At 36.7% G+C, this 19,855-nt stretch overlaps 1 protein-coding gene across 2 annotated transcripts in view; it reads right to left on the bottom strand.

The window, feature by feature from the left end:
• GMCL1 (germ cell-less 1, spermatogenesis associated) overlaps positions 1-19,423 on the bottom strand; it is a 58,210-nt gene extending 38,787 nt beyond the window's left edge. For both annotated transcript variants that reach the window (XM_082426042.1, XM_082426041.1), the window contains exons 1-7: positions 18,906-19,423; positions 13,301-13,424; positions 11,402-11,498; positions 10,210-10,307; positions 7,745-7,857; positions 6,713-6,778; positions 4,698-4,782 (exon numbers count right to left, since the gene is read on the bottom strand). In XM_082426042.1, the coding sequence (XP_082282168.1) occupies positions 4,698-4,782; positions 6,713-6,778; positions 7,745-7,857; positions 10,210-10,307; positions 11,402-11,498; positions 13,301-13,424; positions 18,906-19,165 (843 nt within the window). In that variant the 5' untranslated portion in view covers positions 19,166-19,423. The remainder of the gene's footprint in view (positions 1-4,697; positions 4,783-6,712; positions 6,779-7,744; positions 7,858-10,209; positions 10,308-11,401; positions 11,499-13,300; positions 13,425-18,905) is intronic.
• Between the last annotated feature and the right edge of the window lie 432 nt (positions 19,424-19,855).

The following is a 19,855-nucleotide window of genomic DNA, read 5'->3' on the forward strand; positions in this document are numbered from 1 at the left end:
AGTGGTGAGAGTGGACATCCTTGTCTCGCTCCTGATCTTAGAGGAAATGCTTTCAGTTTTTTACCATTGAGAATGATGTTCGCTGTGGGTTTGTCATATATGGCCTTTATTATGTTGAGGTAGGTTCCCTCTATGCCCACTTTCTGGAGAGTTTTTATCATAAATGGGTGTTGAATTTTGTCAAAAGCTTTTTCTGCATCTATTGAGATGATCATATGGTTTTTATTCTTCAATTTGTTAATATGGTGTATCACATTGATTGATTTGCGTATATTGAAGAATCCTTGCATCCCTGGGATAAATCCCACTTGATCGTGGTGTATGACTCTTTTAATGTGTTGTTGGATTCTGTTTGCTAGTATTTTGTTGAGGGGTTTTGCATCTATATTCATCAGTGATATTGGTCTGTAATTTTCTTTTTTTGTAGTGTCTTTGTCTGGTTTTGGTATCAGGGTGATGGTGGCCTCATAGAATGAGTTTGGGAGTGTTCCTTCCTCTGCAATTTTTTGGAAGAGTTTGAGAAGGATAGGTGTTAGGTCTTCTCTAAATGTTTGATAGAATTCACCTGTGAAGCCATCTGGTCCTGGACTTTTGTTTGTTGGAAGATTTTTAATCAAAGTTTCAATTTCATTACTTGTGATTGGTCTGTTCATATTTTCTGTTTCTTCCTGGTTCAGTCTTGGAAGGTTATACCTTTCTAAGAATTTGTCCATGTCTTCCAGGTTGTCCATTTTATTGGCATAAAGTTGCTTGTAGTAGTCTCTTAGGATGCTTTGTATTTCTGCGGTGTGTTGTAACTTCTCCTTTTTCATTTCTGATTTTACTGATTTGAGTCCTCTCCCTCTTTTTCTTGATGAGTCTGGCTAATGGCTTATCAATTTTGTTTACCTTCTCAAAGAACCAGCTTTTAGTTTTATTGATCTTTGCTATTGTTTTCTTTGTTTCTATTTCATTTATTTCCGCTCTGATCTTTATGATTTCTTTCCTTCTGCTAACTTTGGGTTTTGTTTGTTCTTCTTTCTGTAGTTCCTTTAGGTGTAAAGTTAGATTGTTTGAGATTTTTCTTGTTTCTTGAGGTAGGCTTGTATAGCTATAAACTTCCCTCTTAGAACTGCTTTTGCTGCATCCCATAGGTTTTGGATCGTCATGTTTTCATGGTCATTTGTCTCTAGGTATTTTTTGATTTCCTCTTTGATTTCTTCAGTGATCTCTTGGTTATTTAGTAACGTATTGTTTAGGCTCCATGTGTTTGTGTTTTTTATGTTTTTTTCTGTGTAATTGATTTCTAATCTCATAGCGTTGTGGTCAGAAAAGATGCTTGATATGATTTCAATTTTCTTAAATTTACTGAGGCTTGATTTGTGACCCAAGATGTGATCTATCCTGGAGAATGTTCCATGCGCACGTGAGAAGAACGTGTAATCTGCTGTTTTTGGATGGAATGTCCTATAAATATCAATTAAAACTATCTGGTCTATTGTGTCATTTAAAGCTTCTGTTTCCTTATTTATTTTCATTTTGGATGATCTGTCCATTGGTATAAGTGAGGTGTTAAAGTCCCCCACTATTATTGTGTTACTGTCAAGTTCCTCTTTTATAGCTGTTAGCAGTTGCCTTATGTATTGAGGTGCTCCTATGTTGGGTGCATATATATTTATAATTGTTACATCTTCTTCTTGGATTGATCCCTTGATCATTATGTAGTGTCCTTCCTTGTCTCTTGTAACATTCTTTATTTTAAAGTCTATTTTATCTGATATGAGTATAGCTACTCCAGCTTTCTTTTGATTTCCATTTGCATGGAATATCTTTTTCCATCCCCTCACTTTCCGTCTGTATGTGTCCCTAGGTCTAAAGTGGGTCTCTTGTAGACAGCATATAGATGGGTCCTGTTTTTGTATCCATTCAGCAAGCCTGTGTCTTTTGGTTGGAGCATTTAATCCAGTCACGTTTAAGGTAATTATCGATATGTATGTTCCTATGACCATGTTCTTAATTGTTTTGGGTTTGTTTTTGTAGGTCCTTTTCTTCTCTTGTGTTTCCCACTTAGAGAAGTTCCTTTAGCATTTGTTGTAGAGCTGGTTTGGTGGTGCTGAATTCTCTTAGCTTTTGCTTGTCTGTAAAGCTTTTGATTTCTCCATCAAATCTAAATGAGATCCTTGCCAGGTAGAGTAATCTTGGTGTAGGTTCTTCCCTTTCCTCACTTTAAGTATATCATGCCACTCCCTTCTGGCTTGTAGAGTTTCTGCTGAGAAATCAGCTGTTAACCTAATGGGAGTTCCCTTGTATGTTATTTTTCATTTTTCCCTTGCTGCTTTCAATAATTTTTCTTTGCCTTTAATTTTTGCCACTTTGATTACTATCTGTCTCGGCGTGTTTCTCCTTGGGTTTATCCTGTATGGGACTCTCTGCGCTTCCTGGACTTGGGTGGCTAATTCCTTTCCCATGTTAGGGAAGTTTTCAACTATAATCTCTTCAAATATTTTCTCTGGTCCTTTCTCTCTCTCTTCTCCTTCTGGGACCCCTATAATGTGAATGTTGTTGTGTTTAATGTTGTCCCAGAGGTCTCTTAGGCTGTCTTCATTTCTTTTCATTCTTTTTTCTTTATTCTGTTCTGCAGCAGTGAATTCCACCATTCTGTCTTCCAGGTCACTTATCTGTTCTTCTGCCTCAGTTATTCTGCTATTGATTCCTTCTAGTGTAGTTTTCATTTCAGTTATTGTATTGGTCATCTCTCTTTGTTCGTTCTTTAATTCTTCTAGGTCTTTGTTAATCATTTCTTGCATCTTCTCAATCTTTGCCTCCATTCTTATTCCGAGGTCCTGGATCATCTTCACTATCAGTATTCTGAATTCTTTTTCTGGAAGGTTGCCTATCTTCACTTCATTTAGTTGTTTTTCTGGGGTTTTATCTTGTTCCTTCATCTGGTATATAGCCCTCTGCCTTTTCATCTTGTCTATCTTTCTGTAACTGTGGTTTTTGGTCCACAGGCTGCAGGATTGTAGTTTTTCTTACTTCTGCTGTCTGCCCTCTGGTGGATGAGGCTATCTAAGAGGCTTGATGGGAGGCTCTGGTGGTGGGTAGAGCTGACTGTTGCTGTGGCGGTCAGAGTGCCGTAAAACCAAACTGCTTCTTTAAAACATAATATCTAAAAAATTTAATTTTCATTTTACAAGCAATTGAAAGAAGGAGAACTATCACATGGTATGCTCAGAAGTCTTAAATTCATCATGGCATTAATCATGGTCCAAAGATAAAAACTAGATGAGTATATGATAAGGAATAAGCTAATCCCTGAAAAGTACTTATGGTCTCAAACACATGGTAGTTATAGTATTAAAAAGGTAAATGTTCTATGTGTGTGTGTGTATATATATATATATATATATATATATATACACATATATATATATAATATAAACACACTATTATATTACATATATACTACATATATATATAATATACTAATTTATTCTACTCACCAATTAATTCAGTTTCACTACATACTACGTGAGATTATAAAAGAAAGAAATTAAATATGGGAAAAAGGAGTTTCTTATTGGCTTAATGTTTCTTATTGCTGTTGAGACAGTATACAGAGTAATGAAGAGCATTACTGTTTTTTAAATCCTAGCCCTGTCATTTAATAGCTAGGGAAATTACATCACTATGTAATCTGGGCCTTAATTTCTTCATTTGTAAGATGAGCATGATAATATGTCAATGTCACAGGACATTAAAAGAATTAATATGTGTAACATACTTAGAGCAGTGCCTGGCACATCATAAGCATTCATCGATAATTACAGGAAAGAATGAATACTACCAGTGGCTCAGAGATAGAAATGGACTGTCTACCCTCCTTTAACGACTGGTTAACACAGTTACTAAACTTCCCTGAGGAAAAACAGTAATAGATTCTCATCTCTATCATAAGATAAACAATCCCAATGATATAACCTAGAAGGTGACTATTCCCAGATTTCACGACCACGTTAGTATAGACTCAACTACACTGTGAGTGTAGACTCAACTACATTTTTGTCCCATGTTAGCTAGGGACAAAAGGCTAAAGGCAAAATTATGCAGTGGGAAAAGCAATTGACTAGAATTCACAGACCTGGGTTCTGCCTCAAGCCTGCCACTTAACAATTGTAAGAATTCTAAGTTTTACCATCTACAGATCAAGAGTAATAGCCAATTTGTCTCTTCAGAGAGTTATGAAAACAAAATTATATTAAAAATGTTGAAACCTTTCAAAAGGATGAAGTGAAATATATGCCTGAAGTACAAAAGACCTTTAAAAGAATTTCAACATTCTCTAGAAAAACGTGTGAAAACGTCATCATAAAGTTATTAATTCAACTAAAGTTCAATTTTGCAAACATTTCTGAAAAACATATAAAACATTTAACATTTCTGATTATGTAAATAACAACATGTTAACTGTTGAAAAAAAATCTGGGAAAAAACAGAAATGTATTCTTAGGAGAGGAAAGTATAAAGAATACCACTGAAATCAATCATGATATCAACTCCCTAAACATAAAGACTTCTTAACATTTTGGCATATTTCCTTTTACTTTTCTCACATTTATAATCGTTCCCTTACCACTGGACACTAGCTGTTTCCAGCTTTCCACTATTATAAGCAATGCAGTGGGGATATCTTTACACACATCATAGTATGGCAATACCTTTTTAAGGGCTGTGTATACATCCATCTCCACTTGCATCACAAATAAGTTAGATGAACCAATGAGTTGTTTCATGACATTTATACTAGAAAAGATAAAATAGAAGTAGTGAGCCTCCCTTCATGCACAAGCTAAAAGACCCTGGTGGAACTGAAAACTTTAAGTCTTTTTTATCAAAAGAAAATGTGGAATTAAAAATTACATCAGTCTTTTTGCCCAAGACAAAGAATCTATCTGAACATAAGGATACTTTTAATTCAGACAGTATGCTGTGAAAGGTCTTTTCTTGCACTGACAGGGAAACAAGAGCTTTGCTGTGCTAATTAATCAAGTTAAAGCAAGGTCCCAGTAAGATAAGTTTTAGTATGCTCTGATAAAGTGGCAGCCTTCCTCTTTTTTCTTTCCCCCTCATTCAATTAAAAAAAAAAAAAAAAAGACACTTGTCAAAATTCACTGAAAGAGATATATCTTCAAAGTCTATCTTTCACCTCTAGGCTTAAAAGAATTGCTTAGTCATAAAACATGTTTTTATTACTGTTAAGGATATTAAAATCAAGAAATATATATTAGTTTAAATTTAGAATGGAAATAATATCACTAGCTGTTTTTTCTTTTTTCCTTTTTCTTTCCTTCCTTTAAGCCACAAAAAGCCAGAAGAGCATCTGGGGCTTTGAGATATATCTTCAAAGTCTATCTTTCACCTCTAGGCTTAAGAGAATTGCTTAGTCATAAAACATGTTTTTATTACTGTTAAGGAGATTAAAATCAAGAAATATATATTAGTTTAAATTTAGAATGGAAATAATATCACTAGCTGTTTTTTCTTTTTTCCTTTTTCTTTCCTTCCTTTAAGCCACAAAAAGCCAGAAGAGCATCTGGGGCTTTAAGATGACCACTATGATTTATCTTCCTTTTGAAAAAGCTCAATGAGAAATTATAAAAGAGAAAAAGTGTTTCTAATGACTTTTAAACCAAACATACTGCAGAGCTTTGTTTATGCCTTGATATCATTAGGTGATGATTTTTTGGTAGAATAATGCTTCTCAAACTTTTGTACCACAGTACCTCTTAAGGGCAGAGGAAAGGAAAGGACCCAGGAATCCAGGAGTAGGCTAGCCATAAGAATAACATTTCTATTAATTTTTGTATTTCATCTTGTAAATCCAAAGAAACTTAATTCTCTCTATTCCACAATGTATTTAAACATAAAAATGTTTACTTCTCTCCTACTCCCCACACCTCCCCCCAAAAATCATTAAAATTGACATCCCAGTAAGCTATGCAGTGTTAAGGCTTTGGTTTTGCACATTTCCATCAGAATGCCACACATTCCTAGGGACATTTGTACCCTTGTCTCAGACGCACCACTGTCAAGGAACTGCAAGCCTGAAAGTGACTACATAGTCTACTGGCCTTTAAAAGTTCATTCCCACTCTGAATTTCTCAGACCCAGGGCAGATAAGTTAGCTCCATTATTACAAATAAGCTCCTAGCGGGCAGAGACCATGACATAATCACCTCTGCCTCCTTCACAGCCCTTAACAGAGTACCTTTACACACAGTAGACATTCAGAAATTATTTGTTGAAAGAAGGAAGGATTAATAAGCAAACTTAATTCAAAAGACCAACTTAATTGTGAATTTAATTTCACTAAACTTAGCAAAAAGTTTAAAGCAATTTCCTCAAATGTAATTTCTCAATGGGAAAAGATGGTTTTTAAAATAAACTTTTAGATTCTCTAAGAGCCCAGCAAAAGTGAGGTAACCCTTTTTCTATAGTTTTATAGCAGCAATGAATTTTTCCATTAAAATTGGTTAAAGGAGTAGTCATAATATACATTGTATCATTTACAACAAAGAAAAGAAATTTGTGTAGCATTTTTTCAATTCATGATGTAGTCAAGATACCTTTCATTAAATTGTTCACTTTTTCATAAGCAATATATTTTTACTTTATACAAAAATGTCTTGCATACTTTAACAAATGATAATAAAGTTATTTAAAATTCAAGTACCTGAGTTCTTTAAAAAGTTCAACATTCTGGTGAGTCATCAGATTGTTTAGAAGCCATTCAAGGCACCTGAAATTAAAACATGGAATTATTACATTATATAGCATGTATCTATGATTTATTAAGTAGTACTTACAGTTAAAATAAAAAAAGAATATTAATCTTGCTAGGACATGCGCAAATTTTTAAATTTAACAATTAGAAAGTTAGTATTGTTTTTGTCAGCAGTTAGTAAGGGAATAGTCCCTTTATATTAAAAAGAGCATTTCTAATTAAGAAAACCTCATTTTCAAGTTTGTGTTAAATGGTTTATGAAGGGGTTTACATACTTCTATTACCTTCTTTATAATTTGAAAATGGGTACTGCAATTCTCAAGAATTAAAAACATTGCCAGTAGTTGCACTGATATACAGTCAGCCCTCGGTATCCGCGGGTTCTGTATCCATGGATTCAACCAACCGAGAATTGGAAATATTGGAGAAAAAAAAAAATAATTCCAGAATGTTCCAAAAAGCAAAACTTAAATTTGCCGCAAGCCAGCAACTATCTACATAGCATTTACATTGTACTTGTAACTATTTACATAGCATTCACATTGTATTAGGTATTTATAAGTAATCCAGAGATGATTTAAAGTATACAGGAGGATGGTTATTTGCAAATACTACACCATTAAATAAGGGACTTGAGCATCCGCAGATTTTGGTATCCACCCAGGTCCTGGAACCAATCCCCTGCGGATAGTGAGGGACGACTGTAATGGCTATTATGCCTACTGCTTAAAAAAATTTAATAGAGATGTGCTGTAAAGAGTGGCCATAGTTTTTATAAGCATGTATAACCCACCCACAATCACAAAGACCACACTTCTGAGGAATTTACTGATTAGTCCAAATGTAAAAACAGACCTTTTATAACAAATTCTATCCTCCCTTTTTTTTCATTCTTTTTTATAGCTATACATTCTCTTAAGAAACCAAAGCAGCCAAATTCCCTAAAGCAGGATAAAAGGAAAAACAAGAAAGGTAACTCACTTTTTCTTTACAGAATCCAGTCCATAGGTCCCTGCTGATGTGTAATAGCCACATACGGTTTTCACATTAATTGTTTCCTTCATTGTCTCACCACACTGCTGTATTAAACCATCCTGTAAATATAAATAAGCACTGGAAAGGCCCATTTCACATGGGAAAAATAAGCTCTGAATATGTGCTTTTACATATTAAAAAGTAAAAAAAAAAAAAAAAAAAGGAAGAAAGAAAGAAAAGAAAGAAAACTCATTAAGTGCAGCAAACCTAAGTCTTTTTATAAGTCCAGTAAAAATACCTAAAAAAATCCAGCAAGTATTAAACTAAATACTTGGAAGTGAAAATGGAAGGGAGGAAGTAAAAGCAGTAAGACAGAGGTGAATATTGCTATTCTCTTTCTTTTCTGTCCTTCCCCTATCTGGGACCTTTGCAAATTTAAGCAGCATTCTGTCTGTTTTGCCTGTTCTTTTAAAACTAAGACCTCTTTATATAGTCAGATGACCATGTGATGGGCTAGGTAAGTAAACAATATGAATCATCAGAAAGTTTTTATTAAAGTTTAAAACACCTATCAATACCTAAGAAATACACCTAAAACAAATATATTATTGTTTAAAACTTGCATTGAATTTTTAATCTAAAATGTTTATATGGAAGATTTCAAATAGCTAACTTTATTTAATATATGGAAAGGATCCGGTCATTTTTTACTCAAATTTCTGAGATATATTCATCATGCAAGTGTATTATTGTTAAATAGTTAAATCATAAAGATAATGCAGAAAGTGAATTAAGAACAAAACCAAAAAAGGATTAAAAGTTAAAAAATAAAGTATAATTATTGGAAATAAGTATCGAAAGGATCAAAACATTTATAAAAATCAAATTACCTCAGCCAAGGATATTTAGCAAGCTATTAACTAATACTTAAAATAAATCAGTATACAAAAGTCACATAAAAAGAAACTTAACTTTTTAAAATGATCAAAATAAAATGTTGACTCCACTGGGATTTTACACTTACCTGGAAGCCATTCTAGACTCCTTCCCTTTCCTTTTAATATCTCATCTGTCACCAAGTCCAGTGGATTATCCCTGCTTAACCTCTCCAATAACCAGTTTTCCTCTCCATGCTTTTTGCTACTACCCTCATTTAGACCCTCCCGTGGATTACTGCAATAGGTTTTTTTTCACTTTCTTCATATTTAATGGAATGTACAGTAATTTTAATATATCTAGTATAATTCTCCTAGATGTGGCAACAAATTTTTAAGTTTGAGTTTGAGTTTTTTCCTCATCATTTCTCTAATTTATTTATTTTATAATTTTTATTGGAGTATAGTTGATTTACAATGTTGTGTTAGTTTCAAGTGTACAGCAAAGTGAATCAGCTGTTGGTGGGAATGTAATAGGTTTTATACTCATCTTTCCTTCAGTTCACCCTTCACACTGTTCCCAAAGCATTCTGAAATATAACTTTGTCTTTCCCCTGATTAAAACTTTCCAAAAGTACTTATATGTAAAGTCTCGACTTCTTAAAAGGTATTGATTAAGGGGCTTTCATGATCTGGTCTCTGCCTCCCTCTCTCCAACCCTTCTTATATTCTGTGCTAGATCTATGTTCCACTCAGATTCTCTAATCCTCCATTGTTTCATATTTCTAGGTCTTAGTTTTCTGTCTGAAATGTTCTTCCTTCCCCTTTCTTCTTACTTCACAAGATAAATACATTTTCAGTTTTTAAGGCTCAACCTCAAACACAACTTTCTTTGACACCAACAGGTTAAACCAACCACTTTGTGCATCCACTAAATCCTACAGAAAGTTTATCATCACATCTATAATATTGGACAGCTCTTACTTTACCTTTGAGTCTGTATATCAACCCTCCCTCCCCCACTCTACACACTCATTATATTGTGAGCTTCTTAAAGGTGGGGATTATATCTTTATTTACCTTTGTATCTCTATGCCTAGCTTGACACACTGCTCAATACACTTCCGATGAATGAACAAATCTGTCATTCTACCAATAGATTATATACATTTAGGTGGTTTACACACAATTATTTCATAATTAAGAAAACATTTACATAGTAAGCACTCAATGTTTTCCAAACCCATGAACTATATGAATTAGTAATAAGCCACCTGCTTAAAACAGTCAAGATAAGTCATTAACGAATAGAAATCTGTAAATGGATTTAAGACAAGTACCTTCCTTCCACATTATAGTCATTCTAAGATATCCACACAGAAATAGCTTGCATTCATTTTACATAGGCATCGAGACCGTCTCATTTGTAATAAACTGCTTTTCATTAAACATTTTAAATGACTTATCATGAATGGACTATTTATACATTTCATTTAAAAGTTATAAAAAAGCTAAGTTTTACTATTGTTTTTGGAACAGATACCTTGAAACAAAGATACAAGTGTGATCCTTTTTTTCAGTACTATGCATACTTACCAACTGCAGCATACAAGCTGCTGCCAAAATGGCAATAACTCGACTGGGCTTTATTAAGACATCATCTCGATACAATGACCCAAATGCCACCTGCAGTGCTTAAAGCAAAAGTACACAGGTAGAATGAAATAACAATTATAGCTGTAAGAGTATTACAAAAATAACAATGACAGTCTTCATACACTAAGACATATGTCTAAATCTAGTATGTACAGAAAAGGATAAGATTAGTATCATTAATTAAACTATTAGTAATGGTTATGGATTGATGGTGCTAATTTAATAACAATGTTATATATTTCCATCTGTTCTACCAAATCATGCTGGATTCTTCTACATCTAATCTTGACATTAGTTAGTGGTCAGAATTAAGACACCCTTGGAAAAAGTTTTATAAAGATATCCCTGAGTAAACCAATCATTAAGTACAACCACACAGACCCAATGATAATCTTAACCCTGGTGCTTTCAGTGCTTTACCACTGGGGAGTGTGGAACAGCTCCTGGTCCTATGCATGCCACACTCTCACCCAGCTGCCACAGCTATTTAAGTCTGTCCATCCTTTTCTCTACTGCCATTCTCATGCATGTCCTACATGGTTTGCTTTATAAATATTCTTTTCTGTTTGCCTATGAGGTGAGTACTGGGTACTTCCACTTCAGCTATCCAAGACAGGAGCAGGAGCACGAGAACAGGAGTCAGGAGACCTACAGTCTGATCTAGGCTCACTAAACTGCTCTGAGACCTAAAATAAGTCTCTTAAATCCTCTGGACCTCAGCCTCCTCATCTAAGGAGCTTATAGCTCTAAAACAATACTGACCACATGATTCATATACTTATTCCCAGAAAAGGTCTTCATATACAGGGAATAATCAATGAATAATGTTTATTGGCTTATTGTTTATTGGTCATACTCCTCCTTCCTTCACTCTACATCCTCTATGTTCCAGGCAGATATATTTACAAACATGAAGTAAACAGATTGATAAGGCTGACATGACTAAATAAAGATACGTAGAACAGAACTGATAAACTATGGAGTAAATTAATATAAAGTTGTCACCTTAGGGTGTTAAATGGAGCTTTTCTCTAGCCAACAAAGTTAGAAGAAAATATTTATTTTCTGTCAAAAGAATAAAAAGTTTATGTTTTTATGATTTTTGCATAATAGTAATCATGGTGGCGGTTACCTTCTATATCAATATTCTGGTCTGGAATCTCCAGTTCAATAATATTCATGCTGGACTCCTTCCATGAACCACTGAACATACTAGAAAAGTAGCCAGACTTAAAAACAAAAACAAAACACACACTTATGCAGTACTTTCTGTGTCTTCCAAATTATTTTCCCATTTCTAACTCTAAGCAACTATTCTATCAAAACTAATGCATCATATTATTTCAAGAGAAAAAAAACTGCCAGATAGGAGAAAAGAAATTAAGATAAGGACACTATTAGGCTTATCAAAATACTTTAATTATTGAAAACCAAACCAAATTCTCATATTACTATCTGAACTGACTTCCCATGTTCCTATTTGAACCAACTAAGCTTTTTACTTAGTTGAAACAATTTCTGAGTATATTACATGAATATGTTTTCCTTTTCTATAGCATTCTAAATTCAAGCTTAGAAATTATATCATATATTTAAGTATCTCTCATAAACATATAACAACACACAATGTGGATACAAAATAATGTAGTGAGGAAGAGAGAAGAGAAAACTAAAAGCTGTTGAGTCCTTACTCTATCTCAGTGCCTATAAAGGGTCCAGACCAGTCCCAAGTCAACACTAATAGGCTGATCCCCAAGGAATTACGGAAAATCCAAAGTTTAGTTTTATCTTATAAAAAAATTCCAGAATGAATCTGAATTATTGGAAAGACACCAGAATGGATGAAGTCTTTAGTTACCTTCTAGATAGCACCTCCCATAACTAGAATTACTTTGGAAAGGATCAAATACTAACCACTGATTTTTAAAAATTTACTGAGTATGTAGTTTAAGGCACTGTGAATAAAGCAGAAAACAAAACAGACGTTTCTGTCCTCAGGGGACTTATAATTTAGCATGTGTCTTGCACTATGGTCAATCCAGTTTCTCTTGAGAGGGAAAGCCTTAACAGAGGCATTTTCACCCCTGAATTCACAAAACTGCTTTCAAAGATCAAAAAGAAAGATACGGACCATGTCCTCAAGTTAAGACCAGTATTCTGATATAGTCTCTGGGGTATATACTGCAAGCCAAAGTAAACGTGTTCAAAAAAATTAAATAAAAAACATGATTAAAGTGTAAGAGAAAAAATCCCTTTCAAATGCTTCTACTGAAAAATCTTATACTATACCGTCTTACCAGTAATTACTGTCATATCGTGAAGAGGAGAGGGAAAATATAAGCTCCATAGGATAGAAAGTGAATTGTTCACTGTTCTATTCCCACTGCCTAGACCAATGACTTGAAAACAGATTTGATGAAAGAATAAATGATTAAAATATTTGAGCCATTAGAACAACATTTTCTTTTATTTTGAAAGTCTTGAATCTTTAAAATGGGGTGGCTGATAATAATATTTTCACAGAAATCAAACAGGTATATCAGCTAAATGACTTAGTCCATATACTTTTTTGGTTTTGGTTTTGGCATTTTCCAGGAGAGAGGGAAAAGTGCCAAGAACTTTCCATTTACATTCAATCTTAACTACAAAGCAACATTTCAGCTGAATTTATCCAACTGAAATAATCATATACAAAATAAACAAATTCAGCAATCCTAACTTAAATGTTGAATGGTTTTTTCCCTTTTTGTCAACAGAAGGCACCAAAATAAGTACCTTATTGGATGACAAAAAGGCTGGTATGACAATGAAAACTCAAAATCTGTTTTCTAGACCAAACTAAGTTTTCACTGACAATGTTCACCATATCTCTTACAAAACAAGACTTTTCATCAGATAGGACTTAAACAACAAATGTTCATGCAAAAGATTACTGTGAAATGCAATGAGAAAGAACAAGACTTATAAGAGTGTGAGTTGTTTTAAGTGACTACCTTGGTTACTCAAATATATAGAAAAATAAAATACTTACTTGACATAAATATATTTTGTGTAAGCTCCACTCTTCTCCTAGAGCACAAATCTTAATGTCACTGTTTTCACCATTTAAAAATAATGTTTGATAAATATATTTGGATGTACTCTTCAATTTTTTCCTGTTAAATGAAATGCAAACGTTACATATATGTAAAACTGAATGTTCTACTGATTTTGCATGTAACTCAAAATACTCCTTTTGCTCAATTTCTATTAAATAGAACCAATTTGTCCACTGTATAAAAAGAGAGAGGGATATTATATATTCAAACGTGCTCATGTATGGAAGGGTACATAAGAAACTAATAATAGTGGTTATCTGTGGGGTACTCTATTCCCAAGAGGGGGAATAGTGGATAGATGGGGGCAGCGTGGAAGGGAGACCTTTCACTATACAGCTTTTTGCAATTTCTGATTTTTGAACTAAGAGAATTACCTATTCAATAAAGAAAAGTCAGCATGGTGATTTTTGCGTATTTCCTTATTTAGTAACCAGCACTATGGATGATGTAATACAGTTGCAATAATACTGCTATGCAACTACAAAATGAAGAACAAGAATAAAAATTTCACCTACACAAGTAATTTTAAAAATAATTTACATTTAATCTTATTTTAGTATCGAACTATTCTTAAACTCCTTAAAATGTCTTTTTCCCCACATTGGACAAATGGTTTGCAACCTTAGACCAAAGGTTTTCAAAATTATGCTCAATGGAGAAGTGTCTTCGGGGCCACCAGGGAGAGCCGAGGTGTGAACTCTGGGCATCCCATCTAACTTCAACCAGAGCAGCATCATATATTATATTTGTAAACATCTTGGATTTGTGCATAAGATTTAATTTAAAGGAAGAATTGTTATTTTTGTTTTAAGTTTGACAATCATTGCTCAAGATGGTTCAGTAAATAAGCAAAGCCCTAGGCAGAGACTGATCAATATCTTTTATATTCCTGGCCAATCCTGATAGCTTTCCTAGTAAAATTTTTAAATCTTTTTAAAGAAATGAAGTAATTGTTTCAGATGGTGTCTTAAATCAGTGTATTGAACACCCCTTCCCAACAGACAGTAAAAAATGCACATGCTTCAGTGCAGACAGACTTGGGTTTGAGTCCCAGCTCTACTACCACAGCTCAGTTACCTTAGATGTGAAAAGAGGATATTACTATCCACTTCACTGGGTTACTGTAAGAAGTAAATGAGACAATGCAGTTTCCAGTTCCTGACAGCATTCTCCCCAAATTATATGAAAAGATTAAAAGTACAGAAAGGAATAAACCCACAACAGGAAAAAGGTGAGGGTGGGCTTATCACATGATGAGAGAATTCCATGGATCTGGAAGTTAGAAAATAAACTGGAATGGAAAAGAGCAGTGACAACCACAGCCCAAAAGATATCACGGTCTAGGATGGGGGTTGAAGCCCATCTGCTCTTCAGAACCATGGGCGTAGGGATGGGGCTGGGAGGATGAGGTCTCAAGAGAAACAGAAGGCAGAAGTGAGGAATGAGGCAAAAAATGGGGAAACTTGTTCCCTTAATGGCCTCCCCCACTCTCTATGAACACAGAGTACAGATAACTTATACAAACAGATTCCAAGGTTTTTCTAGAAAGAAACAGAACAAACCTATCAGGAAGATCTAAGACTTTGGTGTAGGTGTAGGTGTTGGTGCCCCAGACAAAGGAATCCTCATTCTGGCATTTGAGGAATCTGTAGCCTGTTAGCTCCCAACCTATTCACCCTAAATCATGGTTCCCAAACTGTGTGCCAAAGCACCTGGAGCACCACAGCAAACTCAGGGATGCATGTGGAATATTCCAAAATTAAAGGAAATCACAGCAACATCTTTCAGATACCATGCAATCTACACTATTAAGTTGTTTGGACCTAACTATGAGATATTTCTTTAGGACCAGAGGTGCCATGAAAAAACTTACTGAGACACTAAGGGCACTGTGAACCAATAAGGCTTGGGAATCTCTGCTCTAAAACAAAGCATGCCCCACCCATATCCAACTTAGTAGTCAGTCTTCCTACTCAAAGGGAAGGCCCAGCAGAAACAGATCTATTTACCCAAAACACACACACACACACACACACACACACACACACACACCAGTGACTCATTCTGAAGCAGACAACCAAGGATCTCTCAACATGAGGAAAATTAACAGCATTAAAGACTATTTTAAAAAAGAGAAAAACTGGCATCAGAGGAAACATATAATTCAGGGAAAATAGAACTTAAAAAAAAAACCCTCTAACACTCTAATTATAACTAGTACATCTAGAGAGTTGAGATTACTACATTTATAAAATAATAGGATGCTAAGCTAAAGTATTACTCAGAACAAGGGGGAAAAAAAAAAAGAGATCTTCGGGACCAAAACCACAGTTGCTGAAATTCAAAAAAAAAAAAAAGGGAAAGTTAAGGAAATTTCCCAGAACACAAAGCAAAAAAGACCTAGAAAGGAAAAAAAGAAAAGAGAAAAGAGGTACAATCCAAGAAATCCAAAATCCAGTTAAGAGGGGTCCAAGAAAGAGAAAACAAAGATAACAGGAGAAAGAGAATTACAGAAAAAAGTTTCCCCAAACTAGTCTCCAGATTGTAAGGATCCACCAACTACCAAGGCCATTAAAAGACCTAGAGTTAAGCACCTTCTAGTTAAATTCCAAAATACCAAAGAAAAAATTCCAAAAGTTCCAGAGAGAAAAAAAGTCACCTAAAAAGAAAAGAGAATTAGACCAGCATCACATTTTCTCATCAGTATGGTAGGCTAGAAGACAATGAATTAATACCATCAAAGATATCAAAAGTTATTTTAGATTTCTGCACCCAGTCAAAAGATGACTAAAGTGAGAGGCTAAATTTACAACTAGGTAAGCACAAATTACCTTCTTTTGCACCTTTCTTAGGAAAATACGTGAGGATGTAGTTCCCTCTAATGAGCTCAGAAACAGAAAGACACAGGCTACAGAAAACAGTGGATCCGATCCTAGAGACAGGGTCAAAGTAAGTCCCAGGATAAGTGTAGACCTAGAGAGCAATGGATGCAGATTGGAACAAGAGCATGGAGGGACCCAGGAGGGAGGTCTTGGGTTTAGAGAAGAAGGACTCCATGCAAGTGTGTTAGGAAAGAGAAAAATCTGAAGATATGATGAAGGAATATTATTATTTTGTCAATGGCGGGGGTGGGAGGGAAGGCAGTCAGAAAGTCTAATAAAATAAAAAAAGCAATACAAAAAAGAGTATTGTTCTAATAAGCTACAAATGAAAATAGGGCCCAACTTGATGGAATGTAAAAAAAAAAATTCCATTTAATTATGAGGTTAGAAAATTTCTCCCAAGAGAAAAACAAGGGGTTGTGACATTGGACCCAAGAAGTATGATTTATAATCCTAGCACACTACTTGACTCTGCAGTGAACAATATTTACATAGCTATAACAACAACTAACTGTTTACTAGATTTCAATTTTTAGAGACAACCTATGGACGAAAAACTAAAGATCTGGTTGCAGAACAGTTGAGTTTTAAGTCTTGTTAACGTAAAAGTAAAACATGCACTTGACAAAAGGTATAAGGTAGAAGATGGGCCTGGAGGCCAAGGCTTTTCATGGAGTAGTTAGTTGAGGTGGAAGTGCACATGAGACAACCTCAGGAAGCATATTAGTGCCAACAAACAAGATTTTCTTACACCCTTCATCCATGCTGAGCTGAATAAACTAGGCATCTTGTACTGATACAACACATACTAGACTCTGACATGCATTTTCTAACAAAAATTTGCTTTAGAGGCTTTCCATTCCACTCCACTCATATAGTTCAGGGGTTGGCAAACTTTTTCTGTAAAGGTCTAGACAGTTAATATTTTCAACTTCGTGGACCAGACAGCCTCCAAGCTAGTTTTGTTGGCACGCCAGCGGGCAGTTTCTCACTTGCCAGTCTCAGACTTCCACATCTTAGCAAACTCCTCTACCATCTAGTGGGGCACAACTCCTCCAACATCTGAATCTCAGCTTGGGAAAGGTGGTCCTAGCCCAAATTTGTTCCTTCCTTAGGTATTCTGTCTCAGGCCTAGAAGTAGTGACAGCTCCCTATGCCCTCTATTCCTGTATTTTTTAGAGATCTCTTTACCTTAGTAACTTACCTTTAGTAGTTAATCGCTTGTTACTTCCTAATAATGGTTATATTAAACTTTCCCTGTTCAAATTACTGTGTGATTTCTTTCAAATGGACCCTGACATATATATTTCTATAGTGACACTGAATGCAAGTGGTCTAAATACTAATTAAAAGACAGAGATTATCCTATTGGATTTTTAAAAAATCAAGACCCCACTAAATGCTGTCTACAAGATACTTAAAGACACAGGTTTAATGGGAAAGAGTGGAAAAAGATTTAACATTTAAACACTTATCAAAAGAAAGTGGCAGTGGCTATAGTATCAGGAATGTAAATGTCTTTACATCTGTAAAGATAAGGGGAGCCAATTCATCAAGGAGGCCTAATATTTACTGAATGCTTCCATACCTGGCACTGTGCATCGCATGCATTCTAATATTTGTCAAGTCCTATAAGGCAAGTATTAGTATCTCCATTTTACATATGAGGAAATAAGGCTATTAAGTGCAAAGTACAGACTAGAACTCAGAATCTGAGCTCTTAAAATACTAATTCTCCAAAAAGGTAACTGAACAGTTTGGAAGTGGGGGTCCACTTTTGTAAATATAAACATTCATACATAAAACTGTATGAAAGGATTTATAAATCAAACTACTAACAGATTGTTTATGATACTCTTATTTGACAATAAATATGTAACACGTGTAGCATAAAATTTTAGAATCTTTCAAAGTTTCGTTTAAAAAATTACATCTATGTGACCCACTGATGGCCTTTAAAAAAAGAGGAGCAACCAGATTTTTTATGTGAAAATTTATTCCACTTATAAACTACATTTTAGTTCACAAGTAAATATTCCGTTTTTCACCTCTTCTAAAAAAGGTTAAGCAAGCTGCCTTACATATCCACGGTCAACGACTTCCAGTACTAGAGACGTTGAAAGACTCTGTTCCTAGTGAGGAACAAATGTACACACTACTGAAAAATTTCACCTGTACAGTGAGAGCTCCTGTTTGTAATCATTCCCCTTCCACTGTGGGACGACAACAGGGGTGCCCCCTTCAGAGCCTAAATTTACGTGTCTTGGACCATAGAAGGCAGAAGGATAAAAAACAACTTATTCTACTGCCACCCACTCAGAGAGGACCAAGGTGTATTACGAAGGGCCAGCCGGCCGGCCCTGTCTAAGGTTTAATGAGGCGCAAGCTCTAGCTTGGCGTTTCTCAGTCTCGTCTTGGGGCTGTAGCACCACCCTGGCGGCGTCTGTGGTTTACAAACCAGAATACCGGGCGTCTCCCCAGGTGCTCCCCATCCGCCCTGCTTCGGACCGGCTCCCAGGTCTACCCCGCCAAGGGCACGTCCGCTCTTCACAGGCTGGGGAGCGCCGCAGCCCCCGAAGCCCCCCGGGCACCGGGCTCATCCCCAGGCCGGGCCGCGGGAGCCGCCCAACAGGTGCGGGCGCGTCCCCCCACGTACCTTCGAGGGGTGTTGAGGAGTCGCTGCTGCTCGTCCCCTTCCTCCTCATCCTCGTCTGTCTCGGAATCGGGGTGACAGTAGCAGAAGGCCCCGCTGCTCCGCTTGCGCTTACGGCTGCCCGGACAGTAACAGAAGCCGTGGGCGGCCGCGTCGCCACCACTCTCCGGCCTCCGGGCCGAGCCCCCAGCCCCAGAACCCGGCTCCTGCTGGGCTCGGGCTCGCCCCGGGTGGCGCAGCACTCGGCTGCTCAGCGAGCCCATGGGTCACGGCTCGCTGAGACTTCAGGGAGCGCACCTCAGGGAGCTCAACGAAAACGGTCTCCCGCCATGGCCCGGCCACCACCGCCGGCCTCCACGTAGCCCGTGTGCCTACACCGCCACCTTCTCACGCGCAGCCCCGACCGCTGCGTTGGACGATACCGCCTCCATCCTCCGCCACGCCCGCCGCGTCTGGCCGCGCCGCGCGCGCGGACCTCAGGACCTCGCCCCCTGACTTTCGCAATAAAGCGCGGACAGTAGGGCGCATGCGCACGGCGAGCCTCCGGAAGGGGCGGGGGAAGGCGCGTGTACGTCACGGGTGGAGCCTGCGCAGAATGGGATGAGGGCGGGAGTGGGGACGTGCATGTGCAGATTGGCGCTTTCCGCCCTGAGGTCCGCTGGGCCCACCTGCAATCCTGAACTGGGGGCCGGGCTAGCTTTTAGAATTACTTTATACACCCCTTTGTGTTAGCAAGACCGGCAATTCCACCTTGTTTGTTCTTTCTGCGAAGGTTCCTTAAGCTCCAGATGTCTACCGGGCCCTGTGTTAGGCAAGGGGCAAAAAAGACATTGCTGTTTGGGGTCATCTTTGGAGGAGTTCACCATGTGCTAGGGTCACGCCCTGCGTAGGCTTTCCAACAGAGGAGGACCTAGAATGTGGAGCTTTGCTAGGCCCTCGGGTTTCTTAAGCAG

This window comes from Balaenoptera physalus, assembly GCF_965194825.1.
Source record: "Balaenoptera physalus genome assembly, chromosome: 15".
In the NCBI taxonomy this organism is placed as follows: domain Eukaryota; kingdom Metazoa; phylum Chordata; class Mammalia; order Artiodactyla; family Balaenopteridae; genus Balaenoptera; species Balaenoptera physalus.